The sequence below is a fragment of the Oryctolagus cuniculus genome, chromosome 18 (assembly GCF_051225735.1).
Source record: "Oryctolagus cuniculus isolate XC-2025 breed Fujian yellow rabbit chromosome 18, ASM5122573v1, whole genome shotgun sequence".
Lineage (NCBI taxonomy): Eukaryota > Metazoa > Chordata > Mammalia > Lagomorpha > Leporidae > Oryctolagus > Oryctolagus cuniculus.
The window spans coordinates 11944718-11972194 of record NC_142884.1 but is presented as its reverse complement, the minus strand read 5'-3'; the positions used below and the strand labels follow the sequence as shown (position 1 = coordinate 11972194).

Below are 27477 nucleotides of genomic sequence, written 5' to 3'. Positions count from 1 at the left end.
GCACTGGCCCCTAAACTCATACTTTTTGTTCCATTTGCCGTGAGCTTTTTGAAGTCCCCTTGAATGTACCCAGGCACAATGACTTTTGAAGACCCAGGTCCAGATTTTTTTGCACTTCATTTGAACCCTTGGTGCCCTGCTGTCTGACATACAGCCCCTGCTGCTACTCCTGAGCTCCAGGCTCTCTTACTGTGCACACTTCCGGGCTCAAGATTCCCTTAAGTCTCTAATTTGATTCCCACAGGCTGATCTCCCAGATCAACTACTTGTGGGCATGGAGAAGGCACACGGACCCTTTGTCACCAGGAAGGACCTGGAGGTAGTGGAGACAGATCTAGAGGTAGCTCAGGTAAGACAGGCATGGAAGGGGCAGCCTTCACCTTGTGGGTGGATGGATGCATGGATGCATGGATGGATGGGTGGATGGATGGATGGGTGAGTGGATGGGTGGATGGGTAGATGGATGAATGGATGGATGGGTGGATGGGTGGATGGGTGGATTGGTGGATGGATGGATGGGTGGATGGATGGATGGGTGGATGGGTGGATGGGTGGATGGATGGATGGGTGGATGGATGGATGGATGGGTGGATGGGTGGATGGATGGATGGGTGGATGGATGGATGGATGGATGGAAGGAAGGATGGGTGGATGAGAGGGTGGATGGATGGATGGGTAGATGGATGGATGGGTGGATGGATGGGTGGATGGGTGGGTGGATGAGAGGGTGGATGGATGGATGGGTGGATGGGTGGGTGGATGGATGGATGGGTGGATGGGTGGATGAGAAGGTGGATGGGTGGATGCATGGATGGATGGGTGGATGGATGCATGGATGCATGGCTGCATGGAAGGAAGGATGGATGGATGGGTGGATGGGTGGATGCATGGATGGATGGGTGGATGGGTGGATGGATGCATGGATGCATGGCTGCATGGAAGGAAGGATGGGTGGATGGGTGGATGGATGGATGGGTGGATGGGTGGATGGATGGATGGGTGGATGGGTGGGTGGATGGATGGGTGAATGGGTGGATGGATGAGAGGGTGGATGGATGGATGGGTGGATGGGTGGATGGATGGATGGATGGATGGGTGGATGGGTGGGTGGATGGATGGATGGGTGGATGGGTGGATGGGTGGATGGGTGGATGGATGGATGGGTGGATGGATGGATGGGTGGATGGATGGATGGGTGGATGGATGGATGGATGGGTGGATGGGTGGATGGATGGATGGGTGGATGGATGGATGGGTGGATGGGTGGATGAGAGGGTGGATGGATGGATGAGAGGGCGGATGGGTGGATGCATGGATGGATGGGTGTATGCATGGATGGATGGAAGGAAGGATGGGTGGATGAGAGGGTGGATGGGTGGATGGATGGATGGGTGGATGGATGGGTGGATGGGTGGATGAGAGGGTGGATGGATGGATGGGTGAATGGGTGGATGGATGGATGGGTGGATGGACGGGTGGATGGATGAGAGGGTGGATGGATGATGTTTAGGCAGACATTTGGATGGATGGATACTTAGATACATAATCAAATAGGTGGACTGACTGTCGGTTCCTTGACTGGATGGATGTTTGAATAGATGTTCTATTGAACAGCTAGCTAAGACAACAGAGGCATGATGCATTAGGTATCTCTTGCTGCATAACAAATTGCCCCAAGACTTACCACCTTACAACAGCTAATGTGTAATACGCCCATGGTGTCTGAGAATGGGTCCCTGGGAGCATCTGGCTGGTGGCTTTGGCTCAGTGTCTCCACGCAGGTGAAGTCAGGCTTATGGTCAGAGCACGTGCTGCCAGACCCACACACACGGTTGTTGGCAGCCCTCGGTTCCTCACCGGCTTTGGCTGGAGGCCTGAGTTCCTTATGGTGTGGGTCTCTACAACATAGCAGTTGGCTTCCCCCAGCACCAGCAATCCAACACAGAGAGACAGACAGGAAGAAGCTGCAGCCCAACCTCAGAAATGGTTTTCCACCACGGCTGCCACTGGCCCATAGCGGTGTTGAAATTCGCCTGGGCGCACCCTGGAAGAGCACTGATGCGGAAGCACGCCCACTGCTCTGCAGGAGCTGTTCTCCGTGGTTCTTGGTGCAGCCCTGTGGGCTCCTCATCCTGTCTGAGCCCTCCTTGGTCATCAAAGAAATGAGTGTTTGCACCTGACGCTTTCTCACTCTGCCGCTTGCTTCTAGAAGCCTCTCTGCATGTGGTACCAGCTGTGTCTGTTCCCACCCACGCTGGCAGTGTCCCTGTTCATATAATCCTCATTTTTAGAACAAAACCAACCCTGTGAGCCCTCTGTGGATCTCTTGGGAGCTCACTCCGTTACCCAAGCCTCAGCCGCAGGTCACCCAGAGATAAACCCTGCTCTAACTTGGCTTCTGGCTGTTATCTGATGCAGATCTCGGGGCGGGGGGGGACCCTCCCACTCTTCGGAGTCTGACTGGAGGGATCTGAGGCACTCTCTTGCCTCTTTCCAAAATCTTAACCGGGAGTTCTCCAGTTGCTGCCAAGCTCCCGCCTTAGCCCATGCTTCCCTGAGGCTGTCTCTCTGTGCTCAGACCCCATTTAATTTTAGCACCCTTCGCCACCCAAGGGGTCCCTTCAGCCAGCCAAGGTGAAGGGTACGGTCGCTCCTCCATCCTGCCAAGGTTACCCAAGGCCTCTGACATCAGCCCCAAGTCTGAGGACCCCCAGGGTCAGCCTCACTGCCGAGCAGCTACGTGCCAGTTTGGAGATTAGCACAGATTCCCTCTGGTGGCTAACTTGCTAGGAATTTGCAGAGACTAGGACTGCACATGACTTAGAACTGCAGTTTTATTCTGGCAATCAAGTCAGGGACATTGAGGGCAGCAGCTGAGACATCCTTGGGGTGCCCACATCCCGGGTCCCACTGCCCAGGGTTGAGTTCTGGCTCCAGTTCCCATTCCAGCTTCCTCTAGGGCAGACCCTGGGAGGCAGCAGGTGATGGTTTAAGTGATGGGTCCTGCCACCCATGTGGGAGACTGGCACAATTCTGACTCTCAGCTTTGACCTGGCCCAGCCCTGGGCGGTGTTGCAGGCATCTGGGGAGTGAACCAGTGAATAGGAGCTCTGTGTGTTTGTCTCTGTCTTAAATAAATAAAAACATAAAAATAAAAAGAGCACAAATAAGAACCAAAGGAAGAAATGCATAGGGTGGGATAGGGGGCTGGGCAGCTCCCCAGTAGGAAGCTACCATGTCCTTAGAGTCCCATTCCCCTCCCAGCATTGGTGCTGTCAGCCCAGGAGCTCACTCCAGCTTCGGTGTCCAGAGTTTAAATTGGGGTTCCATTACGTAGGCGTGGTCAGTACCCACATAACTGAATTCAATCCCCAGCCCTACCTCTAGAGGTCAAGTTGATTTCTCGTGGTGCAAAGCCCTAACCCTCAAATCACATGGTTGATCTTTTGGGCATGGCCAGCCCCCAGTATCTCATTAGCATAAACTGTCTAGGCAGCCCATCATGAGTCACCTCATTAGCATAAACCATCTAGGGAGCCCATCATGAGTCAGCTCATTAGCATGAACTACTAAGTGTTGTCCAAGGTGCCCACAGTGAATAACACAGCAGTCTCTCTGGGGAGGCTGTGGGGGCTTAGAGTTTACCTCTCAGTTGAGACAAAGGCCAGCCCTCTCTTTGGGGAATGTTAATTCTTTGTTACACAGGGAGGTTGAGAATTTCAAAATGCTCCAATCCCAGCTCTTTTTTTTTTTTTTGACAGGCAGAGTGGACAGTGAGAGAGAGAGACTGCGGCCAGCGCACCGCGCTGATCCGAAGGCAGGAGCCAGGTGTTTCTCCTGGTCTCCCATGGGGTGCAGGGCCCAAGCACTGGGCCATCCTCCACTGCACTCCCAGGCCACAGCAGAGAGCTGGCCTGGAAGAGGGGCAACCGGGACAGAATCCGGTGCCCCAACAGGGACTAGAACCCGGTGTGCCAGCGCTGCAAGGCGGAGGATTAGCCTAGTGAGCCGCGGCGCCGGCCCCCAGCTCTTTCATGCTTGACATTTCTTCCTTGAGCTTCTCTCCCCCACTTTGGCTTTCACAAGTAGCAAGAAGGTACCAGGTGGCACCTCCAACACTCTGGCTGGAAATTTCCCCTGGTTTCCTCATTTTTAAAAAGGATTTGTTTATTTATTTGAAAGTCAGAATTACACAGAGAGAGGGAGAGACACAGAGAGATTGAGATCTTCCACTGGTTCACTCCCCAGATGGTCGCAAAGGCTGAGGCTGGGCCAGATCGAAGCCGGAGCCAGGAGCTTCTTCCTGGTCTCCCATGTGGGTGCAGGGGCCCAAGGACTTGGGCCATCTTCCACTGCTTTTCCCAGCTGCATTGGTTGGGAGCTGGATTGGAAGTGGAGCAGGTGAGACACGAACCAGTGCCCATGTGGGATGCTGGTGCCGCAGGCAGCGGCTTTGCCGGCTACGCCACAATGCCTGCTCCTGGTTTCCTCATTTCTAAGTCATCACTGGTAGCCCCCTCGAGGATCTGATTTTGATGGCTAGCTCCTTCCAGGTGCTCTCCAGAATTCTCCCAGCCCCGCCCACTGCTCAGCCCCAAGGCCACGCCCACATTCTAGATGTTTGGGCAGAGTCCCATGATGGGCACCACAATCTTACCCACGTCTTTTTTCTGCATAGTCAATTACCCCAAAGTGTGTGGATTAAAACAACCAGCATTTGTGGCCTCAAATCATTTCTGAGGGTCGGGGGTCCGGGTGGTCCCTGCTCTGCGGTCCTCTGAAGGCACTTTATACCCACTTCACAGATGAGGAGGCACGGACTCCTAGCCTCAGGCCCAGGACACGGGGGTGGTGGAGCCCAGGTCCTCCCGGGGCCCAGGCCTGTGCTCTGAACCCCCTCCTGCCCTCCACAGGACGCCGATGCCCTGGACCTGGAGATGCTGGCCCCGTACATCTCCATGGACGACGACTTCCAGCTCAACTCCAGTGAGCAGCTGCCCAGGGCCTGCCACAGGCCTGCGGGGACCACCCCCCGGCCCCGCGCACGGAGCTTCCACGGCCTGTCCCCCCCGACCCCTGAGGCCTCTCTGCTGCCCCGCTGGGGGAGTGACCCCCGGCTGAGCTGCTGTAGCCCTTCCAGAAGGGACCCGTCAGCATCCTCCCCCGCGGCTGGGGCTCGGAAGAGGTGAGCCGCAGACAAGGGGGCGCCCTGGCTTCAGCCTCACCCCCCACCCCTTCCCCACCCCACCATGTCCACTCCAGCCTGGCGCTCCCGGCCCTGCACATCCCAGGTTTGTCCCAAGCTCTCTGCCTTTGCCCAGGTGTGTCCCACTCTGGATGCCTTCCGCTGCTGTCCTGTAGCGCAGCGCCACCTGCCAATCAGGTCTCTCTCCTTTGGCACATCCGTACCTCCAGCCTAGTGGCGGTTCTTGTCACAGTCACTGCTACGGGGGTTGGAGAAACAGCCAACCACTAAGGTTCCTAACATCTTTGAGAATCTGATCAAAGCTACGGATTCTTCCCCAAGAAAATTTAAATACACATGCACACACAGATAGACAATTGTGTACAAGACCCAAAAGGGTCTTTCTTGGTCCCCCTTCTAAGGATATTACATGACACTAAGACTCAACTTTTTGCTCTCCAATTGAAGGCATGTGCCCATTTGGTCTCCAGAGTGGCCTCTTTACTGTCCTGAGGCTTTTATGGGTGTGCCTCGGTATCTCCCAAGGCTCCCAGCTTGGGGCTCAGCATACAGTGGGTGTCTACTAATGTTGATTAAATGAAGGAGGGAGGGAATTCATGAAGGATGGATGGGTGACTGGATAGATGGATGCATGGCAAGTGGGTGACTAGACAGGTGGATTAATGGAAGGGCAGATGGATGAATGAGAAGATGGAAGGATGAATGAGTGAACCTGACTGTGGGTGAATGGATGGGTGGATGGATGGTGGGTGGTCAGGTGGATAGATGGATGGGTAAGTGGTCGGGTGGTGGATGGATGGTGGGTGGGTTGGAAAGATGGGAAGGTGGATGGATGGATCAATGAGTAGGTGGGGGGTGTGATGGGTGGATGGGTGAGTGGGTGGATAGGTGAATAGGTAGTTGGTTGAATGGACATGTGGGTAAGTAGGTGGTGGATGGATGAGTGGGTGTCAGGTGGGTGGGTGGATGGATGGGTGGGTGGGTGGACAGATGGGAAGGTGGATGGATGGATCAATGAGTAGGTGGGGGGTGTGATGGGTGGATGGGTGAGTGTGTGGATAGGTGAGTAGGTGGTGGATGGATGGGTGGGCAGGTGGTCAGGTGGGTGGATGGATGGCTGGGTAGGTGGGTGGACAGATGGGGAGGTGGATGGATGGATCAATGAGTAGGGGGGGTGTGATGGGTGGATGGGTGAGTGTGTGGATAGGTGAGTAGGTGGTGGATGGATGGGTGGGCAGGTGGTCAGGTGGGTGGATGGATGGCTGGGTAGGTGGGTGGACAGATGGGGAGGTGGATGGATGGATCAATGAGTAGGTGGGGGGTGTGATGGGTGGATGGGTGAGTGGGTGGTCAGGTGAATAGGTGGTTGGTTGGATGGACGTGTGGGTGAGTAGGTGGTGGATGGATGGGTGGGTAGGTGGTGGATGGTTGAGTGGGTGGTCAGGTGGATGGATGGGTGGGTGGGTGGGTGGAGAGATGGGAAGGCAGATGGATGGATCGATGAGGTGGTGGGTAGGTGAGTGGGGGGTGAATGGGTGAGTAGGTAGGTGAATGAATGGAGAGATGGACAGAAGGTTGTGTGGGTGGCAGGGCGATGGGTCATTGGATAGACGAATGAGAAGGTGGGTTCGTAGGATTGCTAGATGGATGGATTGCTGGGGTAGAGCACTACATAGACGCTTGGGGAGTGGGTGACGGCCATCACCTGCGCAGGTTTGCTGTGTCCTGAGCGTTTTGCCTGTTTTCCTCCAGGGCCCTGGCCCCGAGCTCAGAGGCCGAGGCCGAGGGGGTGGAGCTGCTGGGAGTGAGACCCCCAAAACGGCCCCCCAACCAGGAACCCGGAAGCTTCCCGCTGCCTTCCCTCAGCCTGGTATGTCTGGGGATCGGTGGGAAGCTCTGACCGCAGGGGCCTGGCAGGCTTGAAGCTTGTTTGATGGAGGGGGGCCCCAGCGAGGAGCAGGGGCCAGCTGCAGGTGGACAGAAGGCCAGGGGTGCAGCAGAGCCTGGGCCCCCGTGCTCCAGCTCGGGTGTGGAAGGCCACTGCAGATGCCTGCCAGTCGGGGGAAAGCCCCAGGAGGGAAGTTAAGCAGGTCAGGGGAGAACTGGCAGGTGGTTAGTGCCCAAGGCAGCATCTCTGCTCCCACGGGACCCCCTCCCCGACCGGATCGGGCCTTGGGCTTGGGTTAGTGATGAGGGTTGAGAGGGCTGACACTGGAGGGACACTGGCCCTGGTCTGCCGCCTGGTAGCTGTGAGACCGTGGGCAGGCAAGGTCACCACGCTGAACCTGTTTCTCATCTGGACAGCAAGCGTAGTTCCATCTCACAGGAGCAACTTAACACAAAACCAGGCTCTTCGCTGATACTCCGTGGGCTGTCAACAAATGGTGGACAAACGGTGGGCATGCACACGCAGGCGGCCCTCTCCCTCCTGCCCCCGCTCCCCCCAACCCCACGTCTCCCGGCCTCCGGCCTCACCACTGCTATCCTGCACACCAGCAAACAGAATGCGCTTTCGAAGTCAGCTTGGATGGCGTCACTTCCACAAGGCCTCCCTCTAGGACCTTCCGTGGCTCCCTAGTACCCACAGAAGTGCCCTGGCTCCTTACTCTGCCCCTTATTCAAACATGAGAAATGCGGGTGATGATACCAACAGCTTACTGGAACCGAACGCCTGCCATGTTTACACACTGGCTGGTTAACTTATGTAATCCCCGTGAGCACTCCGGAAATATTATTCTTACACACACACTGACACAGGAAGCTGGAGCCACTGTCTCAGTCTAGGCAGGAAACAGCACAAAGCTGTGGGCTGGGTGTAGCAGCTGCCACCTGGAGAGCCGGTACCAGCCCTGGGCTGAAGATAAAGGACAGGGTGGTGTCCGGACCTGGCCAGAGCAGGGTCCACTTGGTAAGGCCCATGGGAGGTTACAACCAACCCACAGTGGGCAGCAGGAAGGCAGCTGGAAGATCAAATGGCCCCCCTCCCCCTCCCGCCTGCTGGGGTCTCCCGGCAGGAACCCCGGGTGAGGCTGCACAGGTCGGCCTCGCGTGCCATGGAAGGAGGTGGCTGTGGAGGCACACACCGGGGACGTCTGGGAGTGACCTGGCCGCCGTCACAGAGCTGGCCACGGCCCCGCAGCCATCCTGTCTCCTCCGATCCTGATGGTGATGCTGACGACGATGGCTTTGTCTCCTCACCCCAGAGTTTCCTTCTGACACGAGGACCGGCCCCAGGGGGCCAGCAGGAGCCCAGCGCCCCCCTCCTGGGCCTGAGTGAGCCCCTGGGTGAGTGGTAACCTGGATCCCCCCTCTGCTCCGGAAGACGCCCTGGGTGACTCAGACGGGTGGAGGGGGGCCGGGTGGACTTCCACTGTCCAGGGGGGACCTTGGTGGAAATGAGCAGCCCCTTCCTCCTCTCCTGGGCACTGCGGCAGGGAAAGAGAGACCCTGCAGGAGGCGGGGCTGGTCTGGGCTCCCCTGGGGGATTAGCCAAGGCCAGGGGCAAACCTTGGCCTCTTGAGCCTGTGTAGCCTGCAGCTACAATTCAGCTTGACTGAATTGGGCTTGGATGGACCTCTGCTGTTCCCAGCTTTGGGATCACTCATGCACTGACACATGAACACACATGTGCAGAGCCACATGCATGTGTAGGCACACAGACACGCACGTGTGCACAGACACACGCACACGGGGGTGTCTGTGGGGTCTGGTCACTGCCTCTGTTCTCTGCCACAGGCATCGGGACTCTGTTTACCCCTCCCCTCGTGCTTGCAACAGATAATGTGTGGGACACACAGAGACCTCGCTCTGAATAACACACACACAGCAAGCCCAGCCATGTGAGGCAGACACGGTAGGGTGGGAGAGAGACCACCACGAAGAAGCGAGGTCAGGCAGGAGCACGAGGCACGGGAATCTGTGCACCAGGAAGACCATGCGTGCAAGAGGAGAACAAGGTTCCCGTTCTAAATAGCAGGCTCACAGGTGGCCCCCGAGGAGTGAGCCTGGATGTGGTCCCTAGGCAGAGGGGACGGCCAGTGCTAAGGTCCCCAGCTGGAGTGTACTTCTGTCTTATTCGGGGAACAGCAAGGCTGGCGTGGCTGAGGCCGAGAGCGAGGTGAAGGCAGAGTGCCCTGTGATGGCTGGAAAGCTGTGCTCCAGGAAGCGGCCCCAGGGCCTTTGCCTAGCCTGGTCCCACTCTGCCTGGAAAGCTCGCACTCCAACCACACCCTTTAGGGCTCAGATCAACCAGGACTCTTTCTAGAAAGCTCTCCCTGGCTTCGCAGACCCATGGCTTGTCATAGAGGTGTCTGTGTCACCGTTTGATGATTTGGCTGGCTTCTCCCTGTGAGGGCAGGGAGCCAGCGCCGTCTTGGTCATGGCTAGACTTCCCCTGTGTGTGGCCGGGCAGTGGCAGAGGACACCGGAGGTGCTCGGTGCATTACTGTCATGAGTCGCTAACGTTCGTTAAGCGCTTACGGTGCCTCAGGCTTGGTGCCAAACCCTTCCTGTGCGGCATTGCACCCAGGTCCCTCACGGGTTCTCCTGTTTCCCACGAGGCCAGGGAGTTCCACCCATCCCGCTCCAGCAACCAGCACAGTGCCTGGCACCTCATGAACAGTGGGTATATTTTGTACTTGATCTTAGCCGAAAGGCCGAGAAGTGATTAGCAGGTACATTTTGAATGAGTAAATCCTCATAAACATGGCAGGTGCGAAGCTCACTCACTAAGCACCCACCAGTAGCAGTTGACGCTCAAAGCGCTGCACGTAGATTCACTCCTATACTCCTCACAGTAGCCCCGAGAGGATGGTGCCATTTGCCCATTGTACAGATGAGAAGACCGAGGCCCAGCCAGGTCAAGTCACTTTGCCCCCAGATCACACCACAAGCACCCGAGAAGCCTTGGATTCATGCTGGGACAGCCGTCCGGCTCTGAACTGGGGCTCTTCTTGACCATGGCCATCAACAGCCTGAGCGCTCGGGGCTGCTGGAATCCAGGAAGGACACGTTTGGCTGCTAGGAAGATGGCACAGGTTGGGCTGATGGCTCCCCCCATCTCTCCCCGCAGGCCTGGGACCCTCGCTGCTCTCTCTCTACCCGGAGGACGCCGCCGCCGCCCAGCCTGGGAGCCCCTTCCAGCCAGTGGCCAGCTCGGCCCGCGCCCACTGAGCCAGCTCCGCGTCCCGCCCCCGGGAGAACCTCAGCCACACTCCAAGCCGGCAGCCAGCACACAGGATGGGGACCCCCTCCTGAGCGGCCCCCGCCAGCCCTGGGCCTACCTCAGCCCCCACCCCTCTGCGTGCTCCCAAGCTGGGGGGCCGAGTGGGGTGATCTCAGCTCAGTGACCTCTGTGGGAGGGGGTGCTCGGCCCCCTCCTCCTCTCTCAGGACTTCCCGATCCGTGGTTACCTCACCACCCTCCCTCCGACTCTTGGCTTCATTTTGGGGATGCAGGGCTGGGGAGGGCTGGGGGTCAGATCCGTGATTTGAGTATGGATAACTGAAATCACATTTTTTTCCCTGTCCCTCTTTTAGTTTTGTTCTTCTTCTCTTTCTGATGTGGTCTTGAATCACTAGGAATTGCCCAAGGTCCACAAGCATGTGGCGCTCTGACCTTCCCCCTCCTCAGGTATCAGTGGGGGAAGGCACTGGGCCAGACCTCACCCCCAGAGACTGCTGTTGAGGCCTCGGCCTTCCACGCTGGCCCCCCACTCAGGAGTTCCTGCTACCCCCAGCTTCACCAGGGCAGTGACTCCACTGTGGTCTTCCTATTCCTGGGGTCGCCTCCACCCTCCTCTGGTTCCAGACCGTGCAACCTGACCACTGGTTCTAGGCTGCACAACGTTCTGCCTTCTCCTGGTTCCAGACCGCACAATCCACAGCACAGCCTGGTCCAGACCTCACAGCCTTTCCCATCCTGGGCCGCACACGCTCCGCACTCTGGATCTACAGCCTGTGACCAGCCATGCCCCCGGCTCTAGAACTCACTCTAGAACTCTGGTTTTCTCTTGCTCTGGATTTCTCCTCGTAAATCCCTCTGGTCCTCAGTCTCACACCCTCTAACCTCTTTTGGGCCCAGATCTTACAACTAATGACTTCCTCTGGTTCTGGACCGCACAACTCCAGGCTTCTCGTTGGTTCTAATCTTCCCAGACTGTGATGCGTGTGGTTCCAAATCCAGACCTCCTAACTTCGAGTCGTCTTGGTTCCAAACATCGCGATGCCCAGTTGCTTCTTCGTTTCTACATCAAGACTTTCTTCCCGGCCGGCGCCGCAGCTCACTAGGCTAATCATCCGCCTGTGGCGCCGGCACACCGGGTTCTAGTCCCGGTCAGGGCGCTGGATTCTGTCCCGGTTGCCCCTCTTCCAGGCCAGCTCTCTGCTGTGGCCCGGGAGTGCAGTGGAGGATGGCCCGAGTAATTGGGCTCTGCACCCCATGGGAGATAAGTACCTGGCTCCTGCCATCGGATCAGCGCGGTGCGCCGGTTGCAGCGCGCCGGCCGTGGCGGCCATTGGAGGGTGAACCAATGGTAAAGGAAGACCTTTCTCTCTGTCTCTCTCTCACTGTCCACTCTGCCTGTCAAAAAAAAAAAAAAAAAAAAAGACTTTCTTCCCTACCACAATGAAGTGGACTGAGCTTTAGGTCTTGGCCCTCCTGACCCGTTCTTCCAGAACCAGACCACGCCCCAGTTCTGTTCAGTTCTGGACTCTCAATCCCACACCTCATGATCTGCCACCTGTCTGGTTCTAGACCCCAGCTGCTAACGCCTTCTGATTCTAGACCTACGCTTTAAGTCCCTTCAGTTCTAGTCCTCACAGTGTCCACCTCCCCTCACTCCAGACCCACACCAGGTCTAGAACCAGCCTTCCATCGTCTGATCAAGGACCTTGCCTCACCCGTTTCTCTGCCTCTAGAGCTTACAACCCCAGACTCCTTCTGTTCTAGACTGGATAAGTCCCAATCCCTGTGGCTCCAGAACTTGGTCTGGGGGCTTCTTTCTAGCTCTGGTCCCTACTCTCTAAACTTCTCTGCCTCGCAGCCTGCAGCTGCCTCTGGTTTCAAACTTCACGTCCTGTGGTGCTAGAACCCAGCTCCCCAGTGCTTCTGGTCCTAGAGTCTGAACTTCACCCTGGACACGGCTGTGGGTCTCTTTGAACCCCTGCCTTCTGGATCCCAGACCCCACCCTCCTGACTCCACTCTGGGCTTCTCACTCCGCTGAACTTGCCCCAATTCCTACTCTGAGTCTTAAGTCTTCCCTTTCTGGACCCCCACCCTCCAGGGCCTCTGCCCAGGAGCTTCTCTGACGTCAAATCCCTCACATTGCCCTGGGATGCCTTTGACTCTCAACCCCAGCCCTCCCCACACGCGCGCGCCTGGTTTAACCCAGATGTCTGGAAGAACAGGGGCTTCCTTGCCGCCTTGGGTGGGGCTCAGAGTCCAGGAGAGGAGACGTCTCCGGCCACACAGGCACGTGCACAGCCCTTTCTGCATGTCACGGGTAGGGAGAGGCCAGGACCACCCACCTCTCTGTCCCCTGACCCCCAGCCCCCTTCTCTGACGGTGCTGCTCTTGGCTTCCCACAGGAAACGCCTCCTCCCAGCTCTGTTCACCCCTTTTGTGGAAGGCGCCACTCAGTCTGTTCACTTTTAGGGGGTGGCCTGTCCAGATTGGTGCTAAGGGGGGGGTAGAGGGTCTGACTCCCCCCACTTCGTTGGGTGACTCAGGCCCCTGATGAAGGGAACTGTGCTGAGTTAGGGAGGGGGAGGGACTGGATCCACAAATCTCTGAACCCACAGACCTCTAGACCACCATAAAGACCTTGCCTTGGTGGGCACCAGAACCCTGTGTGCTGACTCTTTCGTGGGGTTGCATCCGGGGTGTGTGTGGCTGCACTGGGTGCCCATGTTGTTTCTGACTGTGTGTGTGGTGACGTCATTGTGTGACTGTGTGTGGGTCTCTGTGACATAACTGTAAACCTGTGTTGGTGAAGGCTGTCATTCCCTCTCGCTGTGTGTGGATGAAACTGTCCTTCCTGCTGTGTGTTTCTGGTTAGTCGTGTGGCTCTCTGTGCTCCTGAGTGTGGGAGGCGTGTGTCTTCTCTCCCTGTAACCTTGTAGCTGGCTGTGATGTGGTTCTGGGTATCAGTGGGATTGTCTGACGCTGCAGTCCCGGTTACGGCTGTGTATCTGTGTGAAGCGACTCTGTACTTTAGGGTGTGCGTGGGGGCCGGTGCTGTGGTGCAGCTGGTTAAGCCGCCCATGTGGGTGCCGGCTGGAGTCCCGGCTGCTCCCCTTCCGATCCAGCTCCCTGCTGCGGCGCCTGGGAAGGCAGCTCCTTGGGGCCCTGCACCTACATGGGAGCCCAGAGGAAGCTCCTGGCTCCTGGCTTCAGCCTGGCCCAGCTCTGGCCATTGTGGCCATTTGGGGAGTGAACCAGCAGATGGAAGACCTCTGTCTCTGTAACTCCTCTTTGCAAATAAATCTTAAAAAAAAAAAAAAAAAAAAAAAAAAAAGAGGTGTGTGTGTGTGCCTGAGAGGGAGGCTGTGTCTGCAGACTCCCGTGTGGGAGGAGTGTCTGTGCTGTCACCCGGCTCCTGGGTGCCACACAGAATCTTTTCAGCTCAAACCTTTGCCTTGGATGCCTCGTTCCTCCCTCCCTCTCCTTACATCAGGTCTTGTTCAGATCGCCCCCCCTCCAGGAAGCCCTCAGCTGGAATGAGGCCCTTCCAGAATAATCTCCCCTCAAAGCCCCTCCCCCCTCACTGCAGCCCGAGGTATTCTGCCCCGCTCTGAGCACCTGTAAGAACAGAATATAAGCCGGCGCCGCGGCTCGCTAGGCTAATCCTCCGCCTTGTGGCGCTGGCACACCAGGTTCTAGTCCCGGTCGGGGCGCCAGATTCTGTCCCGGTTGCCCCTCTTCCAGGCCAGCTCTCTGCTGTGGCCCCGGAGTGCAGTGGAGGATGGCCCAAGTCCTTGGGCCCTGCACCCCATGGGAGACCAGGAAAAGCACCTGGCTCCTGGCTCCTGCCATCGGATCAGCGCGGTGCACTGGCCGCAGCGCGCCGGCCGCGGCGGCCATTGGAGGGTGAACCAACGGCAAAGGAAGACCTTTCTCTCTGTCTCTCTCTCTCTCACTGTCCACTCTGCCTGTCAAAAAAAAAAAAAAGAACAGAATATAAAACGCACTTACTCCATGCCTGGCCCCCGTGAGATCTTCCAATCCCCTGAGCTGGAAACGGAAATCATCCCCACTTTCCAGAGGATGGTAGTGAGGCTCACTTCCCGAGGCCACGCGGCCGGGAAAGGGCCCAACCGGACTTAAATCCAGGATTCAAATCCATCGCAGAAGCTTCCTCCCCACCTCTCAAAGAAAAAAACAAGAAAAAAAAAATCAAAGCCACAGGGCCGGTTCTGGCACACAGAGGCAGCAGGGGAATGAGGCTGACATGTGGCACAGCGGGTGACACTGCTGTGGGCCCCTGGCCCCTAGTGCAGCCCCGGCTTCCGAGTCAGCTCCCTGCTAATTCAGCCCAGGAGGGAGGGCCTGCGGGGAAGGGGAACCGTCCATGGATTGGGAGGCGTAAGGCCCAAGGAGGAGTTTTGTGGTGGTCTGAGAGAAGGGGCCTGGGAGGATGGCCCAGGTACCGGGGCCCCTGCTACCCGCACAGCAGTAGCTCCAGGATGGAGTTCTGGGCTCCTGGCTTCGGCCTGATCCAGTCCTTGGGGAGTGACCCAGCAGACGAAAGAGCTCTGTTTCTCCTTCTGTCCACTCTGCCTACCGAGGAAATAAGTCTTAAAAAAAAAAAAAAAAAGCGCAGGCATTAGGTGGGACAGGTGCACGCAGGTACACAGACCCCTGCAAACCTCAGCGACCACATCCAAGGCGGAGATGGGAGATAAGGCTAATATCCCCCCCCCCCCGCCTTAACAGGGCGACTGGGGGTCCTGGCGGGGGTGGGGGTAAGAGAGGTGGGGTCAGACTGCAAGGATGCGACAGAGCCAGTGTGCAGACAACCGCTCTGGAGACCCTCTCCACGGGGAGAGAAATCGGAGAGAGGCCGAGGCCGGGGTCCGGGCAGGAGACCACCAGGAGAGCCCCTGGAGACGTGGCAGCATCCGGAGAGCCGCAGCCCGGGGGTGGGGGAGGGCGGCGCTCACGACCTGCGGACCCCGCCCGAAACCTGGGAACACCGGACCCGCGGCCATGGGACGCGGGGAAGCCACCCACCGACCTCCGAGAGGGGCAACTGCGGTCAAGATCCGGGCCGAGGCGCTCAAGGTCACCCAGGTGCCCGTGCCGCCCAGCCCCGGCTCTGCGTGAGCCGCGGGGCAGCCACACCCCCGCCCCCCGTCCCCCAGGGAAAGCCCACTGCAAGGACCCGGAAAGTTTGGTGGGCTCGGAACGCGTTCACGCCGGGAGCAGGGGGCGACGCCGGGCCTTTATTCCCCGCGCGCTCCCGCTTCTCCTCCCCTATTGGCTGCTTCTACGAAGGGCGCTGCCGGGGGACCCTCTGGTCACCTTGTCCTCCGCGCGCTCTATGGCGAGGGGGGCCCCTGCGCAGGCGCGCAGAGGGCGCCTTTGGGGCCCGCGCTTTACGACACTTGTGCGGCAGCGGCGGCGGCCACTCGGCTCTCCTTCGCGACGGTTCGGCCGGGTGCCGCGGGCGGCCGTTGCCAGGGTGGGGGTCGCTTTGCGGCATGGCGATGGCGGAGGGCGAGCGGACTGAGTGTGCTGAGCCCCCCCGGGACGAGCCCCCGGCTGATGGCGCGCTGAAGCGGGCAGAGGAGCTCAAGACGCAGGCCAACGACTACTTCAAAGGTGCGCCCGCGCCGGACAGGGCGAGGGAGGGTGGACAGCGGCCCGGGCCGAGGGGTGCCGGGCCCGCGCGGAACCATGGCAACGCGGAGCGGCAGCCTGGGCGCGGGGCCGGCGCGACCCGGCCGGCGGGCGTGGGGCGGCTCGGGATGGCGCTTCCAGGGGGCGACGCGGCGGGGCCTCCGAGGGAAGGCTGGGAAATACCTAGACGTGGCGTACCGGGCGGGTAGACTGAGGTGAGCGCTGCCCGGTGCGGGCAGGAGGCGCACCTGCAGGGGGCGCTACCGCGTGGGACTGGGTGGCAGGGCAGTGATGGCGCCGCCCGGGGTGGGGAGGCCCGGGGTGGGTGCCGCCGAGGGGTGTGGGGGCGAGACAGCCCAGTGGGGAAGGGGCTGTGGGGGAGGGGAGCGGGTCGGTGGATGGGGAGGGGTGAGGGAAGCGGGGATGAGCGGTGGTCGGAGAGACGGGGACGTGGGGGTGGGGTGGGGTGGGGGTTGGGGTGGGGGGAGCCATTAGAAGAGCTTGCCTTTGGGGGAGAAGTGGGGGCAGGTGTCCGTTCATTCATTCATTCCGTGTTTGCTGAGCACGTGTTGTGTGCGGAGGGCTGGCCTAGGCCCCGTGTGGCCCCGCTTGTAACTGACCCGGGCAATGCAGACACCGAATGAAAAACGCGAATAAATCCCGTGCTTACTTTGCTGACGGGGGCCCTGGGAGAAGCCCAGCAGGGCAGGGAGTTGAAGACGGCCCTATACGGGGTGGGAAGCAGGCAGTTTGAGGGAGAGGGTGTTGTGTGCAGGGGCAGTGACACGTGCAAAGGCCCTGGGGTGGGGGAGCGAAAGGCCCGTGTGGCTGGAGTTAGCCGGGGAGACCGACAGGAGGGGAGGTTAGGACAGGGCCCGGGTCAGGCAGAAGTCTGGGAAGGGACACTTGAGTGGATTGATGGCCAGATCTGGGCGTGGTTGTGGCTGGAAAGGCCCCGGGGGTGGGTGAGGTCACCTAGGAGGAGGGTCTGGGGAAGCCCTGGGGTGGGACCCTGGGGAGGAGGAGGGGCTGGCGCCGTGGAGAGGGAGCCGGGAAATCAGAGAGAACTCTCCTAGGAGGGGTCGGGCCCCGGACACTGCCTGGGCCGGCCCTGAGCGCTGACCATCAGTCGGCTCAGACTCGATGAGGCCTGTGATAGCCAGGAGGGCAGCTGCTGGGACCAGTGGAGTGGCCAGCTAGGGGGCCGCGGGAGGGGCGAGGGAGTGAGGCAGCAGACGTTGGCCTGTGTCTTGGTTCTGAAGGGGCGGGGGTGCTGCTTGTGTCAGAGCTGGAGGGGGCTGGAGGGTGGCCCCGTGTGAGTGGATTCTGCCGGAGGGAGAGGGTGGGGTGCGGAGAGCTGGCGGCGAGTTCAAGTCCCCGGCTGGGGACTGTGGGGGCCGTCCTCCGGCTGCGGGGAGCCACGGAGGTTCCGAGAGCACAGTGCCGTGGGCTGATTGGCTTTGGGAAAGCCCGCCAGCTGCCACGGACTCCAGGGAAGGAGAGGGTGTGGGGGGCCATTGGGCTTGGCAGGCTGCAAGCTGAGTCCAGGAGTGAGGGCCGGCGGGCGAGGGGGGAAGCTGAGTCCAGGAGCGAGGGCCGGCGGGCGAGGGGGGAAGCTGAGTCCAGGAGCGAGGGCCGGCGGGCGAGGGGCGGGCGCCCCAGGCAGGAGGGGCAGGTGGAGGCCCGGGCTGTGCAGGCACCCTGAGCTCTGCCGAGGCCAGGTGAGTTCCGGGAAGCCAGGCCCCGCGCACAGAGGCGAGCGCTCCCGGTGCAGGGCTCTCGCTGTCTGGCAGGCGGTGGCAGGCACAGAGCCCCAGGCTCCTGGGCTGTGGGAATAACAGTAAAAGGCGTAATTACCGCTTGCTGTAATTGAGCCCCCGCGTGGTGGCGGTGGCGGTGGCCGGGCCGGCACGGGCCTGATCCTCCCTGGGCACCGCGTGCGCACTGGGTAGGAGCAGCCTTGTTCCTTTTATAGAGGAAGCGAAACCGCTCGCCCAAGGTCAGGGCGGGTGAGGGCGGCCGGATATCCCCTTCCTCCCACCTGCTCGGCACTCAGCGTGGAGCCCTTTTCCAGAGCCAGGCTGGCCCTGGCGGGGACCCCCCCCCCCACGTTCCTCCGTGAGCTCAGGGCCCACCCCAGAAGTCCTGGAGGGCAGCACCCAGTGCCCGGCCCCGTCCAGGACGGGACTCCACTCTCCTCTTCCCATGGGCCTCAGTGTCCCCGTCCTGTAGAGTGGGGACAGGGATGTCGCGGAACCCCTAGCTCGCGGGGAGGCTGCTTGGCCTGGGGGACCCCTCGCGTCGCCGCAGCTCCGTTTCCCCATCTCTAAGATGGGAGCTGTCTGGGGGCTCAGACTTGTGAGGCACGAGCGTGGCGGCCGGGTGTGGCGTGTGGGGGACCCGCCCCCCGGCGCCTCTGCCCCGCGTTGAGTCATCCGCTCGTTCACTTCCTGTACACTCTGGCTTCCTCTGCAGCGGCCACTTGGGCTCCGCAAGTTCGTGGCACCTGCACAGCAAGGCCGCCGCGCCCGCTGGGGTTCCTGGGGCTCGGAAGGCAGGCTGGGACACCTCTCCAGTCAAGAGCGCCGTTGGCCGGCCCCAGGAACGCAGCCAGGGCCTGGAGGGAGTCCTCGAAGGCGCTGGCATGGGGGGCAAAGCCAGGCTGCCTGCCTCTGCCGGTGCAGGCCTCACACACCTGAGGGGACACACTCGTCACCTGGCCGTGGCAGCCCACAGGGAGCGCCTGGCTCTCACGGGTCCAGGAGGGCTTCCTGGAGGGGACTTCTGAGCCGTTGGAAGGCTTGCGGGAGTTAGCCTTGTCGCTGTGTTCCTGGCTGCATCCTGCGACCTCTCCTTCCGCTCTGCTCACCCCACTCACTCTTCCTCGGGTCTCGGCCCTGGTGTCCCCTCTGGGCTGTCTGGGAGGCTCTGTCTCCTGTCCCTGACTGTGAGCCCAGAAAGGCAAGGCAGGCGTCTGGGGCTCAGATCGGGGAGACGGGATGGGCAGACAGACGGAGACCCTGGTCTGTGGCGAGGGCGGGGCGGGCCTCCCGTCCCAGGCCAGGTGTCGCACGGGCAAAGGGTGCGATCAAGCTGGGGTCTGCGGGAACAGATTTGGGTATTTGACCTTTTTTTTTTTTTTAAGATTTATTTATTTATTTATTTTTGAAGGGCAGAAAGAGAGAGAGAGAGAGGTCTTCCATCTGCTGGTTCACTCCCCAGATGGCTGCAATGGCCGGAGCTGAGCCAATCTGAAGCCAGGAGCCAGGAGCTACTTCCGGGTCTCCCACGCGGGTACAAGGGCCCAAGAACTTGGGCCACTTCCACTGCTTTCCCAGGCCATAGCAGGGAGCTGGGCTGGAAGTGGAGCAGCTGGGACTCAAACCAGTGCCCATATGGGATGCTGGCACTGCAGGCAGTGGCTTTACCTGCTGTGCCACAGCGCCGGTCCCGGGTGTTTGACCTTGAGCAGGGCTTCTGTGGTTGGTTTGTAAAGTGAGCTCCACATGGCTCTTATACCATGAGATATGGAGGTTCCTGGCCAGGATGTAGAGTGCAGGGCACAGCTGGACTCACTGGGGAGGAAAAAATAACTTACACATTTTGACCTTGGCTAGATGTTGTACCCTGTCGCTCTACCTTAGAACATCAGTGTTCAGACCCCAGTGTGGCAGCCAGAGTCGGGGGGTCGTTCCCGTCAGCCTCCCCCGCTCCCGCCACCTTCGCCACACCAGTTGCTCACTGGCGCTCAAGCATACGGCTCGCCCCTACCACAGGGCTTCTGCACCTGCTGTTCCCGTGTGCGGAGCGCCTGCTCCTGGCGTGGCACTCCTCTGGCTCTCTGTTGATATGTGCTCTTCTCCTTGAAGCCTGAGTACATTCCTTCTGCTTTCCCACTTCCTGTTCTCCCCGCTGGCCCCCGCGGAGCGAGTTTACTTGCTTAGGGGAGCTGGACAACCAGGCTGCTCAGGACAGACTCAGGCTCGCCTGATTGGGATCCCAGCCCAGGCACTCACTGCCACGCCCATCGCGGGTCCAGTAAGCCCACCAGAAGGCGTGTCCGGCTTGGGGCCGTGCGGCATGGGTGATTGGGTGGCTGGACAGGTGGGGTCAGGGCAGGTCCTGGAGACTGCAGAGGGGACACGGCCGGGGCTGGGCTGGGCTGGTGGGGACAGAGAAGGGGCAGGCCGCGGAGCCTTTCCACGCTCAGTTGTGTGCTTGGGTTCCTGTCTGCACAGCAGCGCCCTGGGCCAGTGCCCAGCCGAGGGCCTGTTCTCGCTGCCTCATCGTCCTCCTCCTCTGTCCCCATAGCCAAGGACTACGAGAACGCCATCAAGTTCTACAGCCAGGCCATCGAGCTGAACCCCAGCAATGCCATCTACTACGGCAACCGCAGCCTGGCCTACCTGCGCACCGAGTGCTACGGCTATGCGCTGGGCGACGCCACGCGGGCCATTGAGATTGACAAGAAGTACATCAAGGGCTACTACCGCCGGGCCGCCAGCAACATGGCACTGGGCAAGTTCCGGGCCGCACTGCGGGACTACGAGACGGTGAGCGGGCCTGGGGGGCTGGCAGGGGAGGCCCGTCTTGTCTGTACTCAACACTCCCTCACCCAGCGCGTGCCCACAGTGCCTTGGCCTGGGTTCCCATTGCAGTGCTGCCATCACACACTTGGTGACCCTGGGCAGGCGACCTGGCTTCTCTCTGTGTTCTCTGTCCTTCTCAGAGCCTGGGGATGGGTGGGCGGGCACTGAGCCATGGCAGCAGCCCTGGGAGGTGGGCACTGTGGCTGCTCCCTGGTGCAGATGAAGTTGAGGCCTAGGGGCATTTAATCACCTGGCGGGTGACCTCCAGCTGGCTTTGAGCCGCAGCAGCCCGGCCCCCAGGACTGTCTCTCCTCCTTCAGAGAACTTGCGCCCTGCAGGTGGACAGCATCAGGCTGTGTCTGCGTTGTTCTGCCCCCACCACATGTAGACACACTGTCTGCTCTGAGCACCTGGGTGGGTGGGCTGCGGAGCCACAGGCTGCAGCTGGAGGGAGCCAGGTCGGATCCCTGGATTGGCTGCTGGCCTGGGGTGGAGAGTAGATTGCAGGCCGGGTGACGGCCTGGGCCAAGGCCAAGGCCAGGGTCCACTGTGTCAGAGTCGGGGCAGAGGTGTGGAGGGGAGCAGGGTCCCTTCAAACTTGGGCTCCAAAGCCATTCCCTGGCCAGGCCATGCCCTTGTTGTCCCCGGGTGCCCTCATCTGGAAAGTGGTGACAGGAGTGGGCGCCGATGAAGTGGGGTGTGAGCAAAGGTCCCCGGTGGTGGACGGCATGGTAATGAGTAACCATGAGTAACCCAGGGGACGGCCGGCGCCAGGAGGGAGGAGAGCCCCGGGGTCACAGCCGGGGCGGGGTCTTTGCCTCTGTCCCCTGCGGGGAAGCCTTTCCCTGGGCAGGAACAGGCTCCCGTCTGGGCCTGAGCCGCATCCTCCGTGGGGCTGGCGTTCTGTGGCCGGCTGCTTCAGAACCGCAGCCCAGGCCCTGTGCGGGGCGGTGGGGGTCCCCAGAGCCCTTTGCAGAACCGACCTGCGACTGGGCCACATGACGCACTCAGCTGTCGTGGCCTCTTTCCCGGCACGCGCCCTCCCAGCTGCCTTGGGCAGCCTCCACGTGAGCCTGCGGTCCTGGCCCGCCCAGGCCTGGTGCCTGCGCCCACACGCCTGCAGGGGGTCAGCCCTGCTCCAGCTGGCCTCCTTCCTCAGGCCCTGGCTCAGAGCAGTTCGGGGTCCTCGGGCAGCTCCCTGTCTCCGGACACTACCGGAGTGCTGGGGCCATGGCCGGGTCTGCCACGCAGGCAGAGCTGACACGTGACCTGGGTTGGCACAGAGGAGCCCATGGCCCTGCCTGCCAGCGGCCTGGGGTGAAGGCCGCCCCACCTCAGCCCGTCTCCTTGCCCGTGCGCCCGCTGTGTGCCCAGCACTGCCGTGAGTGCTTTGCATGCGTGAAGTCAAGCTGTTTTGTGGCGGAGAGAGCAGAGTCTAGAGAGGGGCCGCCTCGCCCACGGCCACCAGCCAGCACCTGGCAGCACTGGGGTTTGAGCCCGGAGCCCGTGACGGCAAGCGGCAGTGGGCCCTGAAGCCACTTTGCTGGTGTGGCGTCAGCACTTCGTCCGGTCGAGAAGAGAAAGGGTTTGCTGAGGAAGTGTGTGCCTGTGGTGGAAATTATTTCTCACCTGGATGGGCTGTGCTGAGTGTGAGGCAGTGGTGAGGTCTCGGGGCCCCTGCGGGCGCCACGCTCAGGACGCAGGGTGTGTGCTGTGTGGTGGCCCCAGCGCCTCTGTTCTGCATCTCAGCGCCTTGTGAGAGATACGCGCTCCCTGTCTCCGGGGGTGCGGTTGTTGTGGGGGGGGAGCTGGGTGTGTCTCCACGCTGCTCAGGCCCCAGACCCTCTGCGGTAGCGGCCACGTGGAAATCCACCCCCACCCTGACACGCACTCCTCATCTCCTGGGTAATCCTGGGGCGGCCCCACCCCTTACCGGGTCCTCTTCTCAGGAGCCGCCTCCTGTTTTCTTTCTGTCTGCTCAGAACTGGGGTGTCCCGCGGGCCCAGGCCGCTCGTGGGGGACTCTGCACACTGGCCCAGCCCGGCGTCGCGCCGTTTCTGTTGGTGTCGGTGCTGTGCTCTGGGTTAGGGTCTCGCATGGCTCAGCGCCGACAGCTGGAGGAGCGTTTGCCGTGTAGGTGCCCGCGCTCGTGGGGAGCAGGGCTGTGAGCGTCAGCAGGTCCTGCAGGCGGCGCTTGGCCAGAGCCAGGCACGCCTGCCCCTCGGTGCTGTGAGAGCTCACTGCACCCTCACGAAAGCCTTGCATGCCGGGGCTGATGTCCCTCATTGACCCAAGAGGTGACAGGCCCAGGGGGTAGGTCACTCCTCCCACGTGCCACAGCCAGAGGTGTGGCCAGTCCCAGAGCCAGGCTCCGGCGTGGGTGTTTGCCATGGGCCAGAGTTTGTGGCACAACAACACCTGCCCTTGGCTCAGGCAGCCCCCGCCCCTCCATGGCCTCTCTCTTCTGTTTCCTTATACAATAGTGCTGGGTGTGGCTTGCTGAATCAGTTCACCACAGGGTCCCTACCTGAGGATGCTGCTGACAGCCAGATGTGGCCAGCCAGGGTGGCTGCTGCCCAAGAAACCTGGCCCACCCCCTGGCTGTCTGCCCCACAACCACAGCCCAGCAGGTGGTAGAGGTCCGTACCTGTGGGTCACCGTGCCCTCAGCCTGGGCCCTGGCTCTCGCTGGCCTCTAGTCCGCTGCCCTCTGAGAAGCGCAGCTGCAGGAGGTTCCAGTGCTTCATTTGGTGGCAGGGCCTGAGCTGAGCTGCTCGCCGGCCCTTGGCGGGCTAGGCTGCTCCCACGTGCTGTGACGGAGGCCTTGCCCCAGAGAGGGGAGTGCGTGCGTGGGCATCCCTCTCCGAACTCCGAAAACTTCCCAGTCCCCCGTGCGTGCTGCACACCTGTGTTCCCATTTGTCCACTCAGGCCCTGTGGCTCCTGCCTGTGAGCATTCCCAGCTAAAGATATCACTTCCTGCGCTTTTTAGGTATTTTTTTTAAAGGTTTATTTATCTGTTTGTTTGAAAGGTAGAGTGACAGAGAGGAAGAGGCAGAGAGAGAGATCTTCCATCCATGGTTTTGTTTCCCAAATAGCTGCAGTAGCCAGAGCTGGGCTAGGCCGAAGCCAGGAGCCAGGAACACACCTGCTCTAGTTTGTGGGCGGCAGGGGCCCAGGACCTGGGCCGTCTTCGGCTGCCTGCCCAGGCCGTTAGCAGAGAGCTGATTCTGAAGCAGAGTAGCCAGGACTTGAGCCGGCGCGCTGATGTGGAATGCTAACACAGGTGAAGTGACTGCTTACCTGCCGCACCACAGCACAGCACCCCCGTCCCTTTTTTAAAACTTACTTGAGAGACAAAGCTCCCATCTGTAGATTCACTCTCCACAGGCCGGCAATGACTTGGGAGCAGGAGCCAGGAACCCAGTTAGGTCTCCCACACAGGTGGCAGGGACCCAGTTAGGTCTCCCACACAGGTGGCGGGGACCCAGTTAGGTCTCCCACACAGGTGGCAGGGACCCAGTTAGGTCTCCCATACAGGTGGCGGGGACCCAGTTAGGTCTCCCATACAGGTGGCGGGGACCCAGTTAGGTCTCCCACACAGGTGGCGGGGACCCAGTTAGGTCTCCCACAGACGTGGCGGGGACCCAGTTAGGTCTCCCACAGACGTGGCGGGGACCCAGCTGCTTGTGCCCTCACTGCTGCCTCCCACGATCTGCATTAGCAGGAAGCTGGAGCCAGAGCCAGAGTTAGGCCTCAAACCCAGGTCTCTGGTGCGGGACCCAGACATGCTAACTGCTAACCGTGTACCTGCCCCTGAAAATACCGGTTTTTTGTTTAAGATTTATTTATTTATTTATTTGAAAGGCAGAGTTACAGAGAGGCAGAGGCAGAGGCAGAGAGAGAGAGAGAGAGAGAGAGAGAGGTCTTCCATCCACTGGTTCACTCCCCAGATGGCCACAACGGCTGGAGCTGCACCAGTCTGAAGCCAGGAGCTTCTTCCAGGTCTCCCACGCGGGTGCAGGGGTCCAAAGACTTGGGCCATCTTCGACTGCTTTCCCAGGCCATAGCAGGGAGCTGGAGTGGAAGTGAAGCCGGGGCGGGGGCAGGGTAAAGCCACTGCCTGCAGTGCCAGCATCCGGGACTCTAACTGGCTCCCATACAGGATGCCGGTGCTGCAGGCAGTGGCTTTACCTGCTACGCCACAGAGCCGGCCCCAACCAGTTTGTAAAACTTATTTGTTTTGAGGGCATTGTAGAGTCAGGTGCAGTTGTAATGTGTAAATCTTAATTTCCTCCTGTGATAAATCTGCCGTGATGTAAATATTACAGTCAGGATATCGGCATTGATACAATCCAGATATCGCTTTTTATTTTTTAATTTATTGATGTTATTTATTTGAAAGACAAAGGTCTCTCATCTGCTGGTTCACTCCGCAAATGCCAGCCACAACTGAGGCTGGGGTGGGCTGGAGCCAGAGCCAGGAGTGTGGGCAGAAGGGGCCCAGCTACTCCAGTCACTGCCTGCTGTCCCTCAAGGCGCACATTAGCAGGAAGCTGGAATTGGACTCAGAGCTGGCACCCGAACCTGGGCCCTCTGGTATAGGACACAGGTGTCCCAAGTGTGCCAGATGCTCACCCCAGCTCTTCATAGAGAGCTGCAGAGCTGGGGGCTGAGCTGGCAGGCCTCTGGGGTCCCCAGCAGATGACCTCTCCCAGAAGCGGGAGCCTGGGCAGCCCCACGGCTGGGCAGGCCCTGGGCGGCCCGGGCCTGGCTGCAGCAGGAGGCCTTGCAGTGAGCACCTGTGGGCAGCCGTGGATTCTCACACCGACCCAGAGACGGAGGGGGGGGGGGGCCGCCTGCCCTGGAGGCCTGGCCCTGGAGCTGTGCAGGTGACCGCCCCCATGCTGCCTGCCTGGAGGGTGGGCGGGGTCCCTGGGGACAGGAGGCAGCCGGAGCTGGTCCTGGCCCTGCTCTTTGCCCTGCGTTGTCCTTGCTTGTCTCCTGCCCCAGCCTGCAAGCCCCCTGAGAATGACTGGTCCTGAATAAACACTTAGTCACCATTCTTCCTCAGTGCCAGGGACACAGCCATGGCTGAGCGTTAGCCCTGCCTTCACCAGGCCGTCTTCAGTGGGAGGGACAGACCTGTCCCCAGCAGTGCTCAGCACTGGGGTGAGAGAGCCCGGGGGAGGAGGGAGAGGAGGAGGAGGAGGAGGAGCTGGGAAGGAGTCGGGGGTGGAGACCTGGAGGAGGAGGGGCTGGCGTGTCTGGGGCCTTGTGAGTGGTCCAGCTGTCAGTGCTGGGCAAGCAGAAAGGGGAAGCTGGGCGCGGCCTCGTGGGCCAGGCCAAGTGGCGGCTTGGACCTTATCCTGGGTGTGGACTCATGACCTCTCTCCTTTGGGAAGGACTCCAGGGCCAGACTGGTGCTGCCTCCCTCCCCTGCCTGCACCACACCCAGGCCCCAGGTAGAGCGGCCTGGCAGGGTGCCCCCGCCTGTGCCTGCCATTCCCCAGCCTCTCCACAACCCCTGTGGCCCATTTATTCACCCCCTGCCCTGGCCCACAGGGGTCTCCTGGCTCATCCTGCCGGGGGGCTCCTCCACTCCCACTTCCCCGTCCTCTAGTGCAGGCGCTGAGCAGGTCAGGGGGGATCCAGACGTTAACTGCAGGCTGAGAGGTGGAGTCACTGGGCTGAGGTCACGTTTCAAGTGGCAGAACAAAGGATCCGAACCCGGCTCTGATTTGTTATTTTTTGAATTTTATTTTAAGAGTTATTTATTTGGGCTGGCACCGCGGCCCACTAGGCTAATCCTCCGCCTTGCGGTGCCGGCACACCAGGTTCCAGTCCCGGTCGGGGCGCCGGATTCTGTCCTGGTTGCCCCTCTTCCAGGCCAGCTCTCTGCTGTGGCCAGGGAGTGCAGTGGAGGATGGCCCAAGTGCTTGGGCCCTGCACCCCATGGGAGACCAGGAGAAGCACCTGGCTCTTGCCTTTGGATCAGCGCGGTGCGCCGGCCGCTGCAGCCATTGGAGGGTGAACCAACGGCAAAGGAAGACCTTTCTCTCTGTCTCTCTCTCTCATTGTCCTCTCTGCCTGTCAAAAAAAAAAAAAAAAAGTTATTTATTTGAAAGGTAGTTGATGCAGAGGGTGTGAGAGAGAGATTGATCTTCTGTCCATTAGTTCACTCCCCAAATGGCTACAACTGCCAGATCTGAGTCAGGACAGAGCCAGAGCCGGGAACTCCACTGGGTCTGCCACATGGCGGCGGGGGCCCGAGCACGTGGGCCATCCTCAGCAGTTTTTCCCGGGCACATGATCAGGGAGCTGGATAAGAAACAGCCGCTGGACTTGAACCTGAACTTCCGGCACTGCAGGCAGCAGCTTAACCCACTGTGCCACAACGCCAGCGCCCGGGTTGCATTTGAACAGGGCGTAATAAGAGCACTCACGTGTGTGACAGGTTCACCGCTCAGCAGCCCTGTGTGGGCAGACCTGTTCTGTCCAGAACCGGGTGCAGAAACCCAGGCCTGCCTGGGGTAGCGAATGGTGACCCCCGGCGGTCGGACTTGAGCGCCCACAGGGCCCAGGACTGGGCAGAAAAGGGGCAGCCGCTGTGTCCGCACCTCGGCTCGCTGCCCTGACCCCTCCCTGCCTCCTCCGCTCCCCCAGGTGGTGAAGGTGAAGCCCCATGACAAGGACGCCAAGTTGAAGTACCAGGAGTGCAACAAGATCGTGAAGCAGAAGGCCTTCGAGCGGGCCATCGCGGGCGACGAGCACAAGCGCTCCGTCGTGGACTCGCTGGACATCGAGAGCATGAGTGAGTGGCCCGGCCGTGCTGCCGCCCGCA

At 60.4% G+C, this 27477-nt stretch overlaps 2 protein-coding genes, 2 long non-coding RNA genes and 1 pseudogene across 10 annotated transcripts in view; 2 read left to right on the top strand and 3 right to left on the bottom strand.

The window, feature by feature from the left end:
• The window catches only part of HIF3A (hypoxia inducible factor 3 subunit alpha), a 30175-nt gene extending 17125 nt beyond the window's left edge, over window positions 1-13050 (top strand). For 5 of the 6 annotated variants that reach the window (XM_051837401.3, XM_051837400.3, XM_089320527.1 and 2 more), the window contains exons 11-15: window positions 245-349; window positions 4914-5185; window positions 6959-7076; window positions 8410-8491; window positions 10278-13050. In XM_051837401.3, coding sequence (XP_051693361.3) covers window positions 245-349; window positions 4914-5185; window positions 6959-7076; window positions 8410-8491; window positions 10278-10378 — 678 coding nt within the window. In that variant the 3' untranslated portion in view covers window positions 10379-13050. Of the gene's footprint in view, window positions 1-244; window positions 350-4913; window positions 5186-6958; window positions 7077-7510; window positions 7602-8409; window positions 8492-10277 lie in introns of all 6 variants that reach the window. The other variant, XR_016225448.1, reaches the window with a different exon arrangement.
• LOC127488373 (uncharacterized) overlaps window positions 1-15835 on the bottom strand; it is a 17462-nt gene extending 1627 nt beyond the window's left edge. The window contains exons 1-3 of one of the 2 annotated variants that reach the window (XR_016225449.1): window positions 15729-15835; window positions 14870-15001; window positions 14400-14572 (exon numbers count right to left, since the gene is read on the bottom strand). This is a non-coding gene — a long non-coding RNA (uncharacterized LOC127488373). Of the gene's footprint in view, window positions 1-14399; window positions 14573-14600; window positions 15002-15437; window positions 15574-15728 lie in introns of those variants that run through there. The other variant, XR_011383913.2, reaches the window with a different exon arrangement.
• Window positions 377-1239, bottom strand: LOC149120768 (uncharacterized; annotated as a pseudogene).
• The window catches only part of PPP5C (protein phosphatase 5 catalytic subunit), a 24896-nt gene continuing 13114 nt past the window's right edge, over window positions 15696-27477 (top strand). The window contains exons 1-3 of the mRNA XM_051837415.3: window positions 15696-16028; window positions 20358-20599; window positions 27300-27447. Of these exons, the coding sequence (XP_051693375.1) occupies window positions 15908-16028; window positions 20358-20599; window positions 27300-27447 (511 nt within the window). The 5' untranslated portion in view covers window positions 15696-15907. The remainder of the gene's footprint in view (window positions 16029-20357; window positions 20600-27299; window positions 27448-27477) is intronic.
• LOC138846426 (uncharacterized) lies at window positions 19174-22894 on the bottom strand. Its single transcript, XR_011383914.2, has 2 exons — window positions 22569-22894; window positions 19174-19621 (listed from the first exon to the last, which is right to left on the bottom strand). It is a non-coding gene; the product is annotated as an uncharacterized LOC138846426 (long non-coding RNA).